At 40.2% G+C, this 20,335-nt stretch overlaps 2 protein-coding genes across 12 annotated transcripts; one reads left to right on the top strand and one right to left on the bottom strand.

Annotated features, from left to right (window-relative positions):
* Positions 1 to 727: 727 nt before the first annotated feature.
* Positions 728 to 10,997, top strand: ube3a (ubiquitin protein ligase E3A). 4 transcript variants are annotated; one of them, XM_011474419.4, is made up of 11 exons: positions 728 to 1,010; positions 2,440 to 2,484; positions 2,635 to 2,888; positions 2,970 to 4,147; positions 4,239 to 4,383; positions 6,283 to 6,488; positions 6,630 to 6,794; positions 7,146 to 7,301; positions 7,387 to 7,460; positions 9,015 to 9,158; positions 10,029 to 10,997. In XM_011474419.4, coding segments are annotated over exons 2-11 (2,445 nt in total). In that variant the 5' UTR covers positions 728 to 1,010; positions 2,440 to 2,482; the 3' UTR covers positions 10,150 to 10,997. The 4 variants fall into 4 exon arrangements, with proteins under 4 accessions (XP_011472721.1, XP_020558307.1, XP_078802774.1 ...); XM_020702648.3 differs by having other exon boundaries at positions 865 to 1,103; XM_078946648.1 differs by having other exon boundaries at positions 873 to 1,242.
* Positions 10,998 to 13,264: 2,267 nt separating this feature from the next.
* cnga3a (cyclic nucleotide gated channel subunit alpha 3a) lies at positions 13,265 to 19,966 on the bottom strand. Of its 8 annotated transcripts, none has more exons than XM_004068292.5 (9): positions 19,691 to 19,928; positions 18,438 to 18,583; positions 18,259 to 18,321; positions 16,583 to 16,699; positions 16,134 to 16,184; positions 15,548 to 15,736; positions 15,333 to 15,434; positions 15,156 to 15,262; positions 13,265 to 15,077 (listed from the first exon to the last, which is right to left on the bottom strand). In XM_004068292.5, exons 2-9 carry the CDS (start codon positions 18,560 to 18,562, stop codon positions 13,681 to 13,683), a joined length of 2,151 nt encoding a protein of 716 aa, XP_004068340.1. In that variant the 5' UTR covers positions 18,563 to 18,583; positions 19,691 to 19,928; the 3' UTR covers positions 13,265 to 13,680. The 8 variants fall into 8 exon arrangements, with proteins under 8 accessions (XP_004068340.1, XP_011472722.1, XP_011472724.1 ...); XM_011474420.4 differs by having other exon boundaries at positions 16,583 to 16,744; positions 19,691 to 19,892; XM_011474422.4 differs by having other exon boundaries at positions 16,583 to 16,744; positions 18,462 to 18,583; positions 19,691 to 19,892.
* Between the last annotated feature and the right edge of the window lie 369 nt (positions 19,967 to 20,335).

The following is a 20,335-nucleotide window of genomic DNA, read 5'->3' as shown; positions in this document are numbered from 1 at the left end:
GTAAATTCCCTCTCAAGTTCCTTCTTTCTGTATGACTCAAAGTGTTGAACGATTTCAGACATGGAAAAGAGGTTTCTCTGAACGGCTCTACTGCCATCTAGTGGAATTTATTGTTTTCTACAATCAGCTTTCAGGTGATTTTGCTCAAAACTACAGCTTGTGCTGAATCTTATTTTGTTTAATATTTCCCATTTGAGTTAAAAAAAAAATATATGTATATAATTTTTAAATTCAAACGATGGCACTGGGATTTATATATATATATATATAGAGAGAGAGAGAAAGGCTCCTTGACCGGCCGCCTAAAGAGGTACACAAGAGACATGAAGAAAAAGTCAGTTCACCTCTACAGCTTCACTTAAACATAACTACAAACAAAAGACTACACAGAGTGGGCCTGAACACAAAACCACAAAAACTACACAAGGCAACACAAAGTACAAAACAGGTGGAGAAGCGCGCCCAGCTGCAGTGGAGACCAGTTGCAGCACAGGCTGGAGGTCCTCATGGTGCTTTTAAGGCTGCTGCCATCAGTTTGGGTCCATTTTTACTATGTAAAAATAAGCACATACTTGAAATCAATTTAACAGTGGGTCCTGAATAGATATATTCTGAAAGTTTGATTTTTGAATGGAAGTATGGAAATCAACACACTTATCCATCATATTCTGATTTTTTGGAAAGAACATGTTATGTATAAAATAAAAAGTAAATATTTGCAAAATCAGTGACGTTTTGTCAAATGTGAAGATGTCATTTTCATACTAAAACCCTCTCAAATCTTACTTTTTTCTCACAGCAATCTTGCCTTTTTGGGGGCTCGAGGTTAGAGGGGCTACATGACGTTTGACAGCGCCGCGCTGCATGCTGGGATGTGTCACGGTCTTGTTTACAAGATGGTAGAAGAGGTTGTTTGTCCCTGACTAAAAAAAACTAACAGCATTTCCACCTCGTCGCCCCGACAGTCTGTGGTCCGATTCCCGGCTTTTGTGGACAGCGGCTCGCTGTTGGTGAGTGGGCGCGGCCGGAAAGCGAGGAGTGAGCGGGCAGCAGCTGCCTCAGAGCCGCTGAGATTCTGCACAGTCACCCACACGAAACCACAGGTCAGAACGCGGAGCAACTGGGGGCATATAAATACCTCTGAAGCGACCACACAGCGGTCACTGACTTTGGAGGGGAAGACGACGCGAAAGCTTCAAGTCAATTACATGGACTGCAAAAAATTATGCCTCTTTCTTGAGGGTAGAGTCGTTCACTTATTTTCAGCCTCAGATCAGTCAGTTTAATGAGTTATTGACTGAAATTTAAAACTAACCCAACCTGTCACCAAACTTATCTAGATCTCTAAACAGAAAAGGAATCCCCCCTATATGAAAAAAAGTTATTTCTCTCTCCTTTTTTTTAGAGAATTGAGAAAAACGTTTTGTTTTCTTGCTGAATGCCATCTATGGATGATGTCTAAAACACAACTGTTTTAGGGCTCTCATTGCTAACACCATTCTCTAGATACAATGTGTTACTGCCTGTAGTATATTTTACAAAATGTTGCTTTGATTGAACTGAATCAAATTAGGGTAACAAGTGTTCAAAATTCACTCTAACAAAACCAAATAACCATAAAAGGGACTGGCAGAGGTACAAGTACAGTAGCTTTATTATCAGTACTCAGTAAAAAAAATAAAAAAAACAGGCTATTGACACAAAACAGGTGAACAGCTGGTTCCAATTGCAGCAGGTTAATTAGCTCAGCTCAAATTCCACATAGCTAAATCAGGGTCAGGCAGGCAGGGTCAATAATGAACATGGGACCATCAGATAAGAAACAAGATCCAAACGAGATTTGGGGCAGGCAACCGGAGTCAAAGAGTGTTGGAGTCAGGAAATCAGAAGATTGTGTCAGGATCCAACGCTCGGTAATGCAGGCAGAGTGGCACAAACAATACTTTGCACTGAGTGAGGCTCAGTGCAGTGCTTAAGTATACTGTGAGTGATTGCAACTGGAAGACAGGTGGGTGGAGAGAAAGTGCACTCAGAACTCTGGAGACGGTTCCCACTGGTGACCAGAGGAAGAGACAGAGCTCCGGCTTCTGACAGCTATACTCATGGCTATACCTATGGCTCCAACATAAGTGTCTGTATTGCCAAATAATAGCGGCTGAATTGACTTAATTCCGTTGAACCCGGAAGTAGACCATTTTCGATGGGTGACGTCACCCTCTCTCGGTCCAGTTCTCATATACAGTTATGAACCAGTGTTGGATGCATTACAAAAAGTCTGCATTACATCCCCAAACCCCTCATGTAAATATGAAATACTCTGCGTTATGTCGCACCTTACAATTCTAAGATGATTGTATTGTAAGGGATGAATATCAGTTTGGAAGTATCTTGCACAACTCTGGTATGAACTAACTCAGTGTTGCTCAACTGCCTTTGCAGAGTACTGCCCTCTCATCTGAAGAAGTAACCTGAATCCAGCCGAATGTAAGTCTTAGTGTTCAGTTTTGACTTTTTTTTCTTTATGACCCTGGAGTACTGATTGTAAAATATCTATTTTTTTTATAGAACCTAAGCTCATTTGTTTTGCTCGTTGTGTCAGAGCAGTCAGTTTGACTCGTGTTTTTAATCTCTCAGGAACAGAGCGACTGCTAAGAAGCTAATAGAGCGGTACTTTCAGCAGTTGACTGAAGGCTGTGGAAACACCAGCTGCACAAATGAGTTCTGCGCATCCTTTCAGGGTTTTCAACCCTTGGACAAAAACGCAGCAGCTGCCAAAGCTCTCGACCTCTTTAAGGCTAACGCCAAACTCTGCGATTATTATCCTTCCATCAAGTTGAGAGCAGACAACGTGGAGATGGGTAATAAGATGAGCACTGAGGATTTCTCAGGTACTTTGAAGGTAGACACTAAGTTTTATGTACGCTCAGTTCAAGCAGTATTTAAGATTTCTGTTTGCTTTGGTGTTTCAGATATTCACTACCTCACTGAGCACACCGTGTGTAGCATCCTGACCTCCTGTGAAGAAAAAGGAGATTATTCTGCTCTCGTTCGCGTCATTGGCAGGATTTTCTCCAACTCTGATGCCCTCATGAAGAGTTTCAGAAAGGATGAATTTGACACCACCAAAAATCTTGATTCTGTGAAACCAGCAGAGCAGCAGAGTGGAGAAGACTCCTCTGCTGCTTCACTGCCTGATCCAGCTCTAAATGGCGGCCTGGACTCGTGTGAAGTGGCAGTAGACCTGGACAGCGTTCGGAGAGTGTATGACAAGCTTCTATCCATTGACCAGGTGGAGGCGGCCCTCGTCAATGCTCTCATCTTCCTCACTCCAAACGTGGAGCTGGACCTGGAATACCTGGATGTGTATGAAACGAACCCGGACTATCTGAACATCTTCCTCATAGTGATGGAGAATAGTAACCTCCACAGTCCAGAGTACCTTGAAGTGGCTTTACCACAGTTCTGCAAAGCGATGAGCAAGCTACCAGTAACCGCGCTTGCCCGCCTCTCAAAGCTCTGGTCCAAGTACAGCCTCCCACACCTCCGCCGTATGATGGAGACCTTCCAGCAGCTCATAACCTTCACTGTGGTCAGTAATGAATATGACTCAGATAACCTTGTAAACGACGATGAAACTGTGGTGGCTGCAACCAAGTGTCTAAAGGTAGTGTTCTACGCGAGCATCCTTGGAGGGGACGTGGACATGGAGCACAACGATGAGGATGAAGAAGACTCTGATTCAGATGAATTAACTCTGCACGAGCTTTTGGGTGAGGAGCGCCTCTACAAGAAGGGCCCCAGAGTGGACCCTTTAGAGAAGGAGCTTGGTGTACGTACAGTAGATAGCATCAGACCCCTCATCCCATTTGAGGACTTCATCAATGAATCATTGAATGACGTGATTGAGATGGACAAGGACTTCACCTTCTTCAAAGTCGATGCTGAGACAAAGTTTTCTTTTCAGAGCTGTCCTTTCATCCTCAGTGCCATCACCAAAAACCAAGGGCTGTATTATGACAACAGGATCAGCATGTACAGCGAGCGACGCCTCACAGCTTTGTACAGTATGGTCCAGGGTCAGCAGCCCAACCCCTATCTCAAGCTGAAGGTTCGCAGAGACCACATCATCGACGACGCCCTCGTCAGAGTGAGTCTGTGCTGAGATTGTGCTGCATTTGTGTTGAATGACAGCTCAGTGGATGAAAAGACGATCACCCTTCTTCCCTCCTGTGCTACAGCTAGAGATGATCTCCATGGAGAACCCGTCTGACCTGAAGAAGCAGCTCTTTGTTGAGTTTGAGGGAGAGCAAGGCGTAGATGAAGGAGGAGTTTCAAAGGAGTTCTTTCAGTTGGTTTTGGAGGAAATTTTTAATCCAGACATTGGTGAGACTTAATAATACTTTAAACGTTTTTCTGCGTTTTTTTAAATTTGAAGTATTTAGGATATAAGATGGATGAGTGGATGGCATTGTTAAAGTATTTAAAGACCTACTCCTTGATCATCGTCTAGAACAGCTCTGACACAGACTGGTACAATTATTCATCAACTCATCGACTTAGAAATGTATGATAACCAGTGTTGGGCTTAAACTCCCAAAAATTAATATTTTACCTGTTACTTGTTGAAAGTCCCACTCTGATCATCTCTTGTTCTATTGTAAAAGCATTCCCAGTGATTATTTTATTTATGATTATACCGTTTTTAGACAAAATCAAAGATCTTTTCCATGGACAGTTTCTGCAGAGCAAAAGAATTTCATTAGAAATACTGACTTTGACTTGTGGGCGGTACTATTGGTGTGGAACAACCCTTCCTTCATTGCCTTCCCTGTTGCTGAGAGCTCTCTGTTTACACTCTCTCCCGCTATCTTACAGCCCCTCACATCCCCAAACTAAATTACCAGTGCAACAAAATGGCAAGCAATATTCCAGCTATCCAGCCATACAGTTTAGATCCAGATATCAGCTTAGACGAGGAAAACAAAGACATACGTGGATCTATTTGTCTGCAAGAGGATGCATACAAATGGTGCAGAGCAGGAAGCTTGAGGCCCAACCAGCGTATTTTATTCATTACAAATACAATCTTTTACGAACAGCATTTTTTCGTCTGCCTCTGGTTCAGAATTTGAATAAATTTTTCTTTGAATACAGAAATCCTCAGAAATGCAATTTATGCTAAATTTTTGTTTTATATATTGGTATTTCATCATTAGAAAAAATGCCACAAGAACATGTTAAAAGCACAATTTTCATCAGTGTGGTTTTTTTGGTATATAGAAGTCTTTATTTGTTGGTTATTCTAACTTGAAAACCAATACGTTAAAATATTAAGTTTAATGTGAAGGGTAAAATCTATGAAGATGAAAAAGATTAGTCATCTTTAAATTTTATGATTTGATATATTAGGGTATATAAAAAGCCACAGAAATGTCATCTGGTTCAAATCAGTTAAAAATGACCGAATTGCTCAGATTACCTGCAGATGCGACACAGATGTTTTGATGAAATAAACAACTACAACAAACCAGAAGTAAGGCTTCTGGATAGAATAATCTTGACTCAGCAGGTTTTGCGTTCTTCCTCAACATCAGTAACTTAAAATCACAATGTTTTGGTTCTTTGGCTTGTCCAATAATTCTTGAAGGATTCTTTTCCTAGTCACTTCTGCAAAGTGGCTTTATTCTTTAAGATGTTTAGCTCATAATTATGTTGAAGCAGTGCTTACACTTCCCTTATTGTCTTTTTAAGTAATCTTAGTGTCATCAGATCATTGTGTTTTCGCACAATTCAGTTATATTTGAAATCTTTCATCTAATTTGCCAGCATGATAGTCTAATTTAAAGTGGAAGAACATAGTCACCTTATTGTTTGCAGGCTATACTGGACTTGTGGGTTTAAATAACATTTACAAACCCATAGCATTAACCCTCCACCACCGTGCTTGAAGGAAAAATGCAATTTGAGCTGATGTGCTTTGTTTTTCTCTGACACACCATTGCATGTTACGGTCGAAAAACCTCACATGAATATTGTATGTCTATAAAATGTTTTACCTTTTTTTTAGTCATTCCTTTTTTTAATGAACTTTCAAGACCCTGAGGGTGACTGTACGTCTTTAGGTTTTGCTAAAGTACTTGTGAGATCCTCCTTCTTATAGTCCAGAAGGCTCAAAAGATTGGATTAGAGATGAATGAATGAGTCATCTTAAGTATAATGTCTATGGCTGATATACTTTCAGATTGTACATTTGCTTTGAGTGTCTTTCCTGTTTCATTGCAGGAATGTTCACCTATGATGACAACACAAAGCTGTTCTGGTTCAACTCCTCCTCTCTGGAGAATGAAGCGCAGTACACACTCATTGGAATCGTCCTGGGACTTGCCATTTATAACAACTGCATCCTGGACGTTCATTTTCCTATGGTTGTCTACAGGAAGCTGATGGGAAAGAAAGGGACGTTCTTGGACCTGTCAGACTCACATCCAGTACAGCAGCTATAATCTTGCACGTTTTCAAGCCCAAGTGGATTTTTGTTTTTGTTTTTTAAGATATTTATTGACATTTTTCCCACAGAATCAAATCTTTTCTTGTGACAGAGTGACAGAAACTCTTTGCTTGTGTTGCAGGTTCTATACCAAAGCCTGAAAGAGCTGCTGGAGTACACGGGCAATGTGGAAGAAGACATGATGCTCACTTTTCAGATATCGCACACAGATCTATTTGGAAATCCAATACTGTATGATTTGAAGGAGCAGGGAGATCAGATTGCTGTTACCAAGGCAAACAGACAGGTCAGATATTTATGTTTGCAGACCTCAGTCAGAATGAAGTTTATGAGCAAACATTGTCTGTCACAGTACAGGAAAGTACTTTTGCACCTTTTCAATCTTGGAATTTAGTCAGAAGAAATTGGACGTACAAGTTGAAGATACAAACAATGCTTTTATTTTTAAGTCTTTACATTTGTTGTCAAGAGTCAAGCATTTAAAAGCCAAAAAACATTTAAAACAATCTATTCAATTTAATCTTTTTGTTCACATGCGTTAATGAAAAAATCCATAATCTTCACTACTACAAAAAGCAAGTTATTTGTTTAGGAAGTATTTAACTTTCTTCTTTTTGTGTTTTTGTTGAACTAACAGGAGTTTGTAGATCTGTATGCCGATTACATCCTGAACACCAGCGTGGAAACTCAATTCAAAGCTTTCAAGAAAGGGTTTCTGATGGTCACCAGTGAATCTCCCATGAAATATTTGTTCCGACCAGAAGAAGTGGAGCTGCTGATCTGTGGAAGCAGAGTGAGAAAGTGCTCGTACTGTAGTTTTTAAGCCAACAATTGTGGCTTTCTTTAGTTAACAGTGATTTACTATCTTGATTTTACAGAAACTTGATTTTGAGGCTCTTGAGAGGACAACTGATTATGATGGAGGTTACACCAAAGACACCCAAGTCATCAAGTACGTCCAGAAACTGTAGAGAACAGGGTGGAAGTTTGCTTTTTGACCTAGTAATGACCTTATTGTTTCCCTGTACAATAGCTGCTTTTTCTACTGTCTCAATTCTGAGGCTCAAAATGTCAGAGGATTATAGCAGCAAGGAAATGCTAATACACAATTAAAACTTAACAAGTTAGCTGCTCCAGCACTTTTTAACGCCTTGGTTCAGGTGCCAAAACAATGATTCATAGAATTAAGCTGTGTCATTATTTTTGAATATTTTTTTCATTTTTGTATTAGTTCAGGAGAAATCTTGTTTTTACCAGATAAAGGAGTTAAGAAATTACTGAATGGTGCAGTCCTGTCCTTTTTTTCCCCAACCAAGTGTCTCATACTGTTATTATTTTTTGTTTATGTGTTTTAATGTAGCCATGGAATTTATATGTAAAGCACTTCTGCACCATTTTTGATAAAGCTGACTTTAGTAAGGTAGTGTTTATTTTAATTTGACAACATTTCAACGTACGTGATTGAAAACAGGTTGATCACCTCAGATCTCAAGGGCCAAAGAGTCAAGTAAACAGTCTAACTGAAACCAGTTCACATTTTAATTTGGAACAAAGAGCACCCTGCAGGGCAAATCTGAAGAAGCACAAACATAAATAAAAAAGAAAAATAAGGTGCTTGTGAAAATCTAATACCAGAGTTACAAGCAGGATGTTCCTTTTAAGCCTTGTGCTATCTTAGATGACCCCACCCTTACATTGACGTGTTCTCTACCATGACAAAGGTGGAAAGATTTAATGTAATCCATGGACACCAGTGAAGATCACAAATCATTGAAGAAAAAAGGTTCAGTGCACTGTCTAGTGGGTTAGTAACAGTGTTGAGATACGACTTTTTTTTGTCACCAATGACCCAGACCCTCCCCATTGGTAACCCATCTACACCCATCCTAGTAAGGCAGCGCATTTATTGCTGCAGCCTTAGTCAACTCTGAACTGCATATGTGTATCTGTTGTATGTCTGATCTTGTTCAGGTTGTACTGGAAGTAATTTCGTATGTCGGTGTAAAAGCTGTGCATATGACAATAAATGAATTCTGATTCTGATGACCCAAGTCCCAATGTTAAAGTGCCTAGGGTAGCACAAGGGTTACAACATGAATGGTGCTTGTTTTGAGCAACACTGCCCCCAAATGACTGTTGGATAGGTCAGTTTTGAGGTCCAATATAAAATAAAATCAGGTACTCACAGATTTCCGTGCAATACAGTTGATCTAAAATGTAGCTACAAAGACTAGAAGAATCCATGATGCCAGACTGTAAGTATCTTTATAATTCTTGCACATTTGAACCATTTTACATCAAAGTCAAAGTGACTTCCTAACTTGTTTAACCAGCCTCCAGTGTATAGTTGATGAACCAGACCTAGCTCCAGTTTGTTTTATCATCAAACAAGATTAACATTGTTTGTCACCGCCTGTTGGGTTTAGCTCACTGGTCATTGCTTTGCATATTATGTTTTAAAGATGAGGAAAATGAGTGGTTGCCTTCTTTATTTTTGCGGTTACAGGGATTTTTGGGAAACTATTCACTCCTTCAGCGATGAGCAGAAAAGACTGTTTCTCCAGTTCACCACCGGCACCGACAGAGCTCCAGTCGGCGGTCTCGGCAAACTGAAGATGATCATTGCCAAGAACGGCTCTGACACAGACAGGTATACAATTAATCATCAACTCAGTAGCTGCAGTTACATGTGCAAAATATCTTTGATCGGATCAAAGATCGGTAAGAATTGAACTGTGCACATGGACCCAGGAAAACTTTATGTGATTATGACAAATGTTCACATACGCCACACTTTCAGTCGGAACAAATTCTTTTGACATGCGCAGAACTATCTAAAAAAACGGAAACGGCCATAGAAGAAGAAATTGCAAGTTTCATTGTAAACAATCAAAACTGCGACTTAGAGTGAGATGATCTTCTAAATGTGTTTTTAGTATTGTTATGATATTTATTGAGTGCCTGTTCGCTTGTAATTTTCTAAATATGTGCGGCCAGTGCTTTATTCTTAGCTGCACGGAGCCGGAGGAAGGGTTAGGCTAATACGTGCCAACAACAACATTTAGCTCTGGATGCACTTAAAATCAAGGCGGGCAATGCCACAATGTGCACCATGGCTGCACATAAATATCAGGGAATAACATTAGCCTTTATTTTGTCTGGATACGACTGGAAATACAAATTCACGCGATTGTTTAAAAGGTTTCTCTGGACTGTGCAGAGCGGCATTCCTGCATTCAATAGTCGCCTCCGCCAGCTCACACGCCGTCCCAAAGCCGCTTGGAGATACAAATCTCCCGGGAGACGCGGTTCTCCTGAGTCCGGCAGCTCGCTCACGCAGAGCAGCCGGACAGACTGGAGCGCATTACTCATTGCTTATATTTTAGTAATAATAATAATTTATACAATTAGAAATGAAAAAGGTAATAGTATGACCGCCCAACTCTGATGATACCTGAATCTTTTTAGTTTGTGAGACTATCCTATGCTTTAACACTTCTTAATTTTTTTTTTCACGCAGGTTACCCACGTCCCACACCTGCTTCAATGCACTGCTGCTTCCCGAGTACTCCTCCAAGGAAAAGCTGAGGGAAAGACTCCTCAAGGCAATAACTTATGCCGAAGGGTTTGGAATGCTGTGAGAGTTCCTCACAAACTGATGTCAGGCTTTGATCGCAAGGGGGGAAAAAAAAGAAGCCTTCAGAGAACGAATGAAATGCTGACATAATCCTGTGCCTAACCAAACTCTAACTAAACCTCCTCTGGTAGCTTCTAAATAAGCTCAATAGTCCAAAGAGTTTTAAATGAATTTTAAACATCTCCAAAAATATAATTTTTTTCTCAGATTAAATAAAATACTTTTATTCTTTTGGTTTTCTCTGAAATAATTTAGGGATTGTGTGACGTGAACATTTGGATGCTGTGTGTGCACTGCTTCTGGAAAGGTAAAAAAAAATGTATGGCATTAATTTAAAATGGGTTAAAAAAAGAGCATCCTTATTATTTTCATTGTTCTTGTCAGGCATTAATAAAATACACTTGATTCGAGAAAACTGAGAGTGCAATAACTGAACAGCAGTAGAGGTATCAATCAGAACTCTAACAGTACTGATTCTACGCTGGGATTTATGGTGCTCTTTGGCTACGATTGTGTCTCATGTCCTTTGTGCTGTGCCTTTTGTATTTGATTTAAGTACTGTTTGCTTTGACATGTTTTTTGATTAGCCTTTCAGGATTTCTCAGTCACTTAACAACATGGCGGTTCCCACTTGTACCTTAAAAAAAAAGTTCTTTTGCTTCTGTGTTCTCGTTTTTTGCTAAAATTCACCGATAGCACACTTAGTTCAGGCGTGTGCTGCCTCTATAAGGAAAAATATGTTTTATTTGCTCAAACATCTCAGGTAAATAAAGACTGTGCAGTTAATGTGAAACTCTTATGTGAAACCACTTTAACAAGAAGCAAATAAAAGAGAAAAAAATGATCAAATAATGTCTGTAGTCACTTAAGAGTCTGGGCTGCAACTATGCTTTGGTAGGTGGGTCAATCCTAAAAACATCAACATGGTTGGATAGAGGCTTTGTCTATAGAATATTGGTTAAATGCATCCTACTGCCATAGGTTCCCATGACAACATTGGCGTATGTTTATTTTTTTTTACATCTGCAACCAGTTTTAATGACTTTAGGATGGGACGGACGCACTGTATCCAAGAGAAATAGAAAAAGAGTGCACTCATGTGTCTCATGCATGTGTACATTACCAAACTCGGATAAGCACAGGACCCGAAACAGGACAAAAGCTTCTTAAGCTGTGAGTAGTTTACAAAGGAGTAATGCATCTCTGCCAATCTTTCTTCCCACACCAGAATGAAAAGAACAGGGACCACACAAAAGGCCACAAAATGGCCCAGCCCAGGGTCATCATTGTACATTTGACCCCACTGGTTTTCACTAGGCTTGTGGCTTTGGCTAAAATGAATGTCCTGGAAATCCTTTTCTTCTGACATTTAATAAAACTACAGGGGGGAAAAAAGCTGTTGGAACACGATCAGTTTAATCATCCAAAGCTGAATATTTGGGCTTTGATTTAACTAAATCCCTGATCGAAACGTGAACTGTCTTCTTTGATAAAAGAGATAAGAGCTCATTATAGAGGCCCCTCTATTAATGTTAGTTAACGCATATTTAAGCATTAATTAATTATTAAATAATGTGTTAACAGCCATTCTTATGCATTACTATCAAATAAATCGTTAAACAGTGACACTGAAAAGTAATGGATTACTTTTAAGCAACATTAGCAAGTCTTACAAAGAAATACCCAGCACAGTACCATTCATTTTTGGTGTCAGATTTGGTCATTTCAAGGCCACCTAGCAGTTTCCCAGTTAATTTGTCTTTGAACAAGTCCAACCAGTAAGCTTTTGGGTTTCCATGTTCATCTCAGCAACTTATTTGTGTCTTGCTGTGCAGGACCTTGTGACTGGTCTCACCCCCCCCCCCCCCCCCCCCCCCAGGGGCTCTTGTGATGAATGTCATCAAGCAAAAATCACTCAATTCCTTCCATTTGACCTTTTTTTTTCCCCTGCATCTGTTAAACGAGTCGTAAGTTGAGTTTGCACAAAAGGAGCAGGTTCCTATTACTGTCCCTTTCTTTGCCCCCTACTCCATATCTTGTAGGGTCAGAGGTGTATCGTCTCCTTGGGGTCAGTAGTCTACTGTTCACTCAGTGGGGGGGTTGGGGGGGCTCATGAATCAAAGATCCCGTTGGGGGGAATTGTTTGTCCCCCAGGGAGCTATTCTTGGGTCCCCGCCCATGAGCCTGATCGCCCCTGGTTTTTCATTCATTTTTCCTATTTACCTCCCACCACCTTCCTCTTTGGTATGGTGGTGGTGGTGGTGGTGGTGGGGGGGGGGGGTGCTTGCTTCTGCTTTATGCTGGTCCCTATGCTGGATGTGCATAAACGTGTGTTTGAGCTACCTTGTGTAGTTTTTGCAGTTGTGTGGGTCTGCATTAACATGTGTGTGAATATGAGCATATATGTACAGACAGGTTAACATCATTTATGTTCTCTTGGATGTGGGTGGTTGTACTAAAAAAATCCAGCCTTTCAGTTAATATGTATTTATATTGACCATGCTAAGCCACAATCCTCCTTTGACACCTATTTTGATGTTTCATCTCCCTTTTTATGTCAACTACTATTCTGTTACCCAGACCCTGATCTCCCTTTTATCTGTTTTCCCTCCTTTCCATAAGACTTGTGATTTTTTTTTTTACCTTGTCCAATGCCGTTCAAAAAATGGCTTCAGCTGCAAAAAGGGATTATATATATGAAAAAAACTGACTTTGTGCAAGGAGCGCCAAACAGAACCTCAAGTGTTACAACAAAATGTGTTTCACACAAGAGGATTGTCTGCTGAGCTGCTGAACAGGACAGAAAGGAAAGTAATAAAGTTGAAGTTGTATGATTATAAACAGGTCAATTATCTTCAAATGTGTTCATTTTAGTTGGTCTTGTGCAATAAATTTTATCCAAAAATCAATACAGTTTTTGAACTTACATCTGCAATGATAAACCCTTAGCAATCAAAAGACTTGTGCAGTTTCAAATGACCTGAGAAAAGCTCAACTGAACAACTCAACACAACCAGGTCTTAATGGAAAGTTTAAACTGATGATCTGGTCTGTGTGAGAAGACCTGGCCCCAGAATACCCCTGCATAAAATATTGTTTGAAGAATGTGTGCACCTCAATAGCATTTAAGTGTTTATTGACAAATAAACCTTACAACCGCGGATGTTTGTTGACAGTAACCCATGTACAGAACTCATATTTTAGTTTGTACATTTTCATGAGGTAATACATTGAAATGGACAGTGCATTTCAGAATAACACTGAGTCCACTAATCAGTACATTTTCCACAAAAATCTTTGGGCTGATAAAAAAATAATTGCTGCTAGTCTACGGTCACGAGGAGCCATTATTTTGGCAGACATAGGTGCTTCTTCTCCACACATTGTTTTCCCAGCCAGCATACACATAAACATACGCTGTATACATTTTGACACATTATGAAAAGAACGAGCGTGCAGTAGAAACAGTTAGAAATGTGGGCATTTCTTTGAGATGGCGAAACAGCATTTTCAAGTTCTCCAGAACATCTATGTATCACTGGACTTTTTTGTCCTTGTCAGCCACCACTTCAGAAAGATCCTCTGGTTTCATGGACTTTACTTTTTCCTCCATCTTGGTGACCCTCTGCTTTATCCTCATCTGTCCGGAGGTGTACTCTGCCATGAGCTGTGCAAAGTTGGTCTGCATCATGTCCAGGTTGCCTTGAAGCTTGACAATCTTCTCCTCCAGGTCTTTCGGGTCAGCGCCAGCATTAGCCACTGCCTCATCTATTAGGTTGTCTTTCATCAGGATGGCTTTTCCCTTTTCTTCCAGAGCTTTCTTGGCATCTGGATACTCAGTGAGTGCCTCCATCAAATCGTCTTTGGACAAGGCAAAGAGATCAGAGTATCCCACACTTCGGATGTTGGCGGTTCGCCGATTACCTGCTTTGCTACCTTTGATTCCTAAGATGCTGATTTCTCCAAAGTACGCTCCATCACTGAGGACTACAAATTGAGTAACTCCGTCATCGGCCACCACTGCAAGCTTTCCTTCCTTAATGATGTACATCTCCCTGCCGATATCCCCCTTCTTACAGATGTAGTCTCCTGGACTGAACACCTGAGGCTGCAGCTTCAGCACCAGTTCAATCAATAGACCGGCCTCACAGTCCTGGAAAATTCTGACCTTCTTTAGCGTATCAAGGTGAACGTTAATGGCAATCTCTGCTTTAAGTTTGTCGGGAAGGGTTTTCAAGACTTCCTTCTCATCGCAGGTTTTCTTCTCTGTCCACAGGTAGTCAAACCACTTGATGACCCTGGCCTCCAAGTCTTTAGTGACCTTCCTGAACTGCATGTACTGCTTTATGGAGTCGATCTTCGCTTGGAACTCCGCACGAGAGGCGTTCATGTTAGAGATCATGGCACCGACATTACCTACAATACTAGCAAAAATCAGCACACCCGTAAGAAAGTCCGCAATGACAAATAGGTATTCAACATCCCTGACAGGGGCTGGAGTTTCTCCGATGGTGGTGAGTGTCAGTGTGGACCAGTACAGAGAGTAGATGTACTTCCTTGCCAAGCGGCCATGCTCTGGATGGCTAATATTGGGATAGACCCAAGTGTCTGAACCAAAGCCAATGGTTTTTGAAATTGAGAAGAACGCACAGGCATTCCAGTGGATGATGACCAGGATATAAAGTACGAGATTGCTGATGCGAAACATGTTGGGGAAGCTCGTCCTGGTCTCAGTCCGCTCGAAAAATTCAAAGAGCCTCTGGATCTTGCAGAGGCGGTTGAACCGGAACTCTGGATTGTCAAATCCGTATTGTAGGAACAACAGATCCGTGGGTATCATTGCAATCATGTCATACTTAAACTGAGATGTTGTTCTGTACTTGTCTCTTAACTTTTTTGAGTCTTTTACCAGCAGACCTTGTTCCAGGTAACCTGAAGGACAGAAAAGGACAGGTGAAGAAGAACAAAACCCAACCAGCAACGGAGCACCAAACCACACCGCTACTATACCTGTTCTTGAACGCACAAATGTGTCTGCTAAGTAGATTATGTCTGAAGTGTAGTCCAAGACTATCCACAGCTTTGTATACGATTTTTGCAGGTCATTAAAGCTTGCTCTGCAACACAAGGATGCACACAATTTGTCTCTTTCTGTCTTACACTAGAAAAAGTTACAATCTGCCAAACCTTGTTACGATCATCATCAGGTTGTAAAACACTGGCCCAGCGATGACGGTCAACCATCTGTAATACTGGTCTGCAGATGGATCCATGATCCACACCTCTTTCCTGGAAGAATCAAGGTGTTCTATTCGTGCATGAGGCTTTATTTTGGTTTAATGAAGCTGGGTCAAATTTGTTTCTGTCATTTTAACTATTCAAAATTCAACTAGTGTACTTACGGGGGTTCCTCTTTCTTTTTATCGTCTTTCTTGTCATCTTTTTTCTCATCTTTCTTCTCATCTTTTTTCTCATCCTTCTTCTCATCTTTTTTCTCATCCTTCTTTTCCTCCTCCTTTTTGCCATCATCCTCTTTTTTCTCCTCCTTTTTTTCATCTTTCTTAATCTCATCTTTTTTATCCTCCTTTTTGCTAGGGATCACAATCGTACAGTGACATAATGATTCCACTTAATCCATATGGACGGACAGTGGGATCTGACTACATGGGGGGGGGGGGGGGGGGTCTAAATCAGGACTGAGTTGAAAGATATGGTGTAGGTGAAATATTTGCCCAGCAGATGGCCCTAAACTGCAGGAGAATTATTTTGTGGCACAGCTTAAACTTAAAATCTTAAATTTTTTAAAAGCCAACACCATAACTTTCTATAAAAGTCCTTTAATGTATAATCTTATCCAAACTGTAATTAAATAAAAGAAAAACTAAAAGGAAAAGCTTTCTTAGACTGTAGAAAATACGAAAATACCACCAAAGTTAATATTATGAAAAAAAAATCTCTATCTACAGTCTCACATAAACATGCACTTACTCGTCTGTGTTGTTGCAGTTATTCATGTTGTAAGTAGCCAGAGGCCACTTACTAACAAAGAGTACAAAAAAAAGGATTTTATTCTTTTATTTTCTTTGTCCAGATATATACACACTCAGTGAGCACTTCATTTAAAAATGTCAGACAATTTGTTTTTTTATCAACGTTTTACTCAAATTTTGAACTGTAATCGTTTAAAAATATTAGAATAATTTATTTTCTAAATCATGCGAGATGTAAATTGAACGTTTTAGACTATAACACTGACTTGAACTTTTTCTCTAAACAGTAAAATAAACATTACGTCAACTGAGGCTGCAGTTTCCTCAGTTTAGGAACTAGCAAATAATTTATTGCAATAAAATTTTGGATATTATTTTTTGTCCTACCCAATGTTAAAGGATTTTAAAACTGTGTTCAGGTTTCTTCCTCAGAAGCCAGGTTCTTACCTTCTGTGTCGAAGCTTGTCCTCATCTGACCTGTTCCCTGCGTTGGACGCTTCTTTGAGCTTAGGACCTCTGAAACGCTCGAGGAAAGAGTCGCGCCTCTCTTCAGGGGGGTTCATTCTAAAGGAGGTCCAGTTCCGCAGCATGGAGAAGAAGTAAGACAGCCTAGATGGTCAGCAGGAGGTAAAGCAGCTGAAGGTGACATCCATTCAGGCAAGGAGCAAACTGTAAAAACTGCTGATACAGCCTGACGGTCCTGACATTTTGCTGTGGTTTCTGGCATGAAGCCTTTGCAGATGTCTGAACAACACAGTTTAGACATGAGACATTTTTGGCGGTGTGTTTGATGTTTACATTCGGTTGTGTTGCTGCAGCTCCTGTTGCTTCCGTTTTTTTCCTCTGTCTTGAACAGGAGATCAAGGCAGGCAAAAACGTTGACATCAATCCATCACTATGAAACGCACAAATGGGGTCATGATGGAATTGTCCATCAGAGCTGAAGACAAAGCGGACTTGTGTGGAAGTAAGGCTCCTAAAGGAAGATCACTGCAAGAGGGCTCATCTTTCCTTTTTTTCAAAACTGAGGGGGAAAAAATCTGAAAAACTCTGCCTGCTGAGGTAAGTAACGGTCTGATCTCCTATAAACTGACAAAAGAGATCAGCGGAAAACCATTTCAGCATTTCTGTATCCCTTCAGGTTGACAATTTCAAATTTTTTTCATCAAAAAAGCGTTTTTTTTAAAAAGCACTGACCTTAATTTGTTGCATTAGCATTAGGATTGTTTATAGTTATAGTTTATTTATCTATATGGCACCTTGACATGACCAAAGTCAAACATTAAAATCTACAAGCAATAAAAACAACGATCCAAAAGTTTAAAAAAAAAGGTAAAAGCAAAATATAAAATAAATGCAATAGTTAAACCAAACCCGACCAGACCAGCAGAGTCTCATGCTGTGCTAAAAGCCTGGCGATTAAAATGGGTTTTAAGATGTTTTTTAAAAAATTAAGTTTTTTTTATTCTCAAATTTAAATAGGGTTGCACTGTGGTGCGGTGATTTGCGCTCTTGTTCAAGTCATTTCATTTTGGGGGACCTGAATCAGAACACCAATGGGGGACCTTTCTGTGTGGAGTTTGCATGTTCTCCCCGTGCATGCATTGGTTTTCTCCGGGGACTCTGGCTTCCTTCCAAACTCCAAAAACATGCTTCATAGGTTAATTGGTTACTCTAGATTGTCCATAGGTGTGAATATGAGTGTGCATGGGTGTGTGATCGTGGCCCTGCAACAGCCCCGTGACCCCGAAAGGGACACAACGGGTTTAGAAAATGAATGAATGAATAAGCTGGTTCCAGAATGCTGCAATGGACATTTAATGTGGTTAAAGAGAATTATGTGTTTCACATACTTGACATTGGTGTTGCAAAGCTGCAAGTTGAACAATTTACATTTTTATGGTAAGAAATTGTTGTTTTTGTTGTTTATTTTTGAACCTTCTTGAAGAATTAGTAGTTTTAGTTAAAAAGGCAAAACTTGATTAAACTTTTTCCAGGAGCTTAACCCCAATTTCTCAAAACTGATAAAAGAAAATGTTAGTTAGTTGCTGAAAACAGGCGTGTTATGGTGGTAAAGGCTTACAAGAGTTCCAAATGCTTTTGTGGTGTAATTGTGTGTTTACCTTGCCATTGCTGTGGCACCAGTGTGTGTTTTGGGGGTCAGGCTTCCACTAAGAGACTGGATCCTAGAAAATAGCAGGCAGGAAAAGTGATTCATTATTACTTACAGAAAACAAATTCAGACAATAAAAAGGGTCAAAATATGTATATTTCTTTTGCTGCTAATCACAAAAGTTGAAACCTGTTCTCTTTTTTTCTTTCCGACCTGCTCCCCCCATTTTCGATGACAGCCAGCTCATCATCAGACGGGTTTGAGGACAACCGCTGGCGTGCTGAGAGGGAGGTTTCACTGCAGACTTTTGCCATCTTGTATACACTTCTGTTTGCCTGCATCAGACAGGTAACACAAACAGTAACATGAAAAAACGGACTCAGAAGAAGTGCTATGTTGACCGCACGCCACTTTTCACCCTCTGTGCCAGAGTAGCAACTAAAAATACATCCTCCTTATGTCCTTAAACACTAAACAAGATCAGTGGCTGTTTCTGTGAACCATCAGCTATGGCTTACAGTGGACTGTAGCTGCTCTGCTGGGTGGTGTATGCTCCAGCTTAAGTCTATTAGGACCCAGTTAAAGAACAACAATCCCAACAATAGCATTCTGTCAGTGCATGTGCATTAAATCACCCTTTTAGATTATTTTTTAGATTAATTCAAGTTATTTTGACAGCTTTTTTTACTGACTGGCCAGTCCGTCCTTTTCTGCGATGCTCACTGATGTCTGCTTAACACCAGTGGTTACAACACGTGCACTCAGGTAGATTAGTGTTGGGAGCAAGAACTTAAGCCACCCCCCCTCCAAATCAATTACACTGAGAGAATTGCCAAGAAGCTGAGTGTTGGAAAAGTGACTTAAGGGGAAAGCAGGTGTGCACTGTTTTGTTCCTGCACGCCTGCATGTTTGCACAGAGAACGAAGGCTGTTCTGCAGCCATTTCTTTGACTGTAAAGACCTTTGCTTGCTTTTTGGAAGTGGGGGGGGGGGGGGGGGGTTAAACCATCAGTCAAGTTCAATAAACCGACGCCAAATGCCAAGAATTTCCGGGTCCAGCATGTGCAGATAGATAATGAGAAAATGGAGTAAATAAGAAAGACATATGTTATATATAAATGCAACAAATCCTGGTGAAGATATTCTGAATCTTTATTTTTTATATTAATTCCTCTTTAATATTTTGTTTTTAAAGGCTATTATGAATGTAAATGAATAATTCTTGATAATTCATATAGATTTATTAGTTTTGGCTCTAAAACCAGTTAAAAAGCAGTCAAATGTGATGTTGTTACTTACTGTCCCTTGTTCTTGGTTTAAACCACATTCTACACATTGTAAGAATTACTCATAGGAAATTCTCCTGCTACATGAGATAAAGTGACTTTGAACAAACAAGTTTTAGTTTTGAATCTACGTGACGGAAAAATAGAATTAACTTACCTGGTTGAAGCTGTTTCACTCACAATTTATCCAACCGATCAAAGTGTCATTTTTTTTCTGACTTCTCTCGTCCATCTTCCCGATCATGAATGTTTTTGTTGGTTTGAATCCAGTTATAGCTCCAGCAGCTTTGTCCCCTCACATGCTCACCAAAAAAAAGAAAAACAAAAAAGAAAAAGCTAAATGCTAGCCTTAATATAGCATTTAGAAGCTGTGCTGCGTGAGATCAGTGCAGACTGAGCTGACAGCTCCCAGGACAGACAGAGGAGGAGTCCATCACCTCATCTACTGTCACGGCGTCCACCTCAGCTCTAACACTGAGGGAGATGATGTCATTCATCCAGTAAACTCAACATGTTTCATTTTTCTCTTTTCCCCGCAGCTTCATGAATCACATTAGCTATGCATCAAATGTTGCATTTAGAACAAAGTTTCAGTACTTCTTACATAAGACTGGAAGCCATCGTGGAAAGTATTTTCCCCATACTTTTACACTCATAAGTGCCTGTAAGTATTGATCTCTCACTATTAGTTGTGAGCACAATAAAAATATCAATTACATCCTTCCTTCATTCGCTGTAACCTTCAGGTTCTTCTGCAGGAAAAGAACAGGTTTTCTCTTTAAACTAAAGAGAATCACCTCAA

Source organism: Oryzias latipes, chromosome 4 (assembly GCF_053564925.1).
Source record: "Oryzias latipes strain Hd-rR chromosome 4, Olatipes_Hd-rR_3.1".
Taxonomy (NCBI): Eukaryota; Metazoa; Chordata; class Actinopteri; order Beloniformes; family Adrianichthyidae; genus Oryzias; species Oryzias latipes.
Note: the sequence above shows the minus strand (reverse complement) of the source record. Positions and strands in the feature narration are given on the sequence as shown.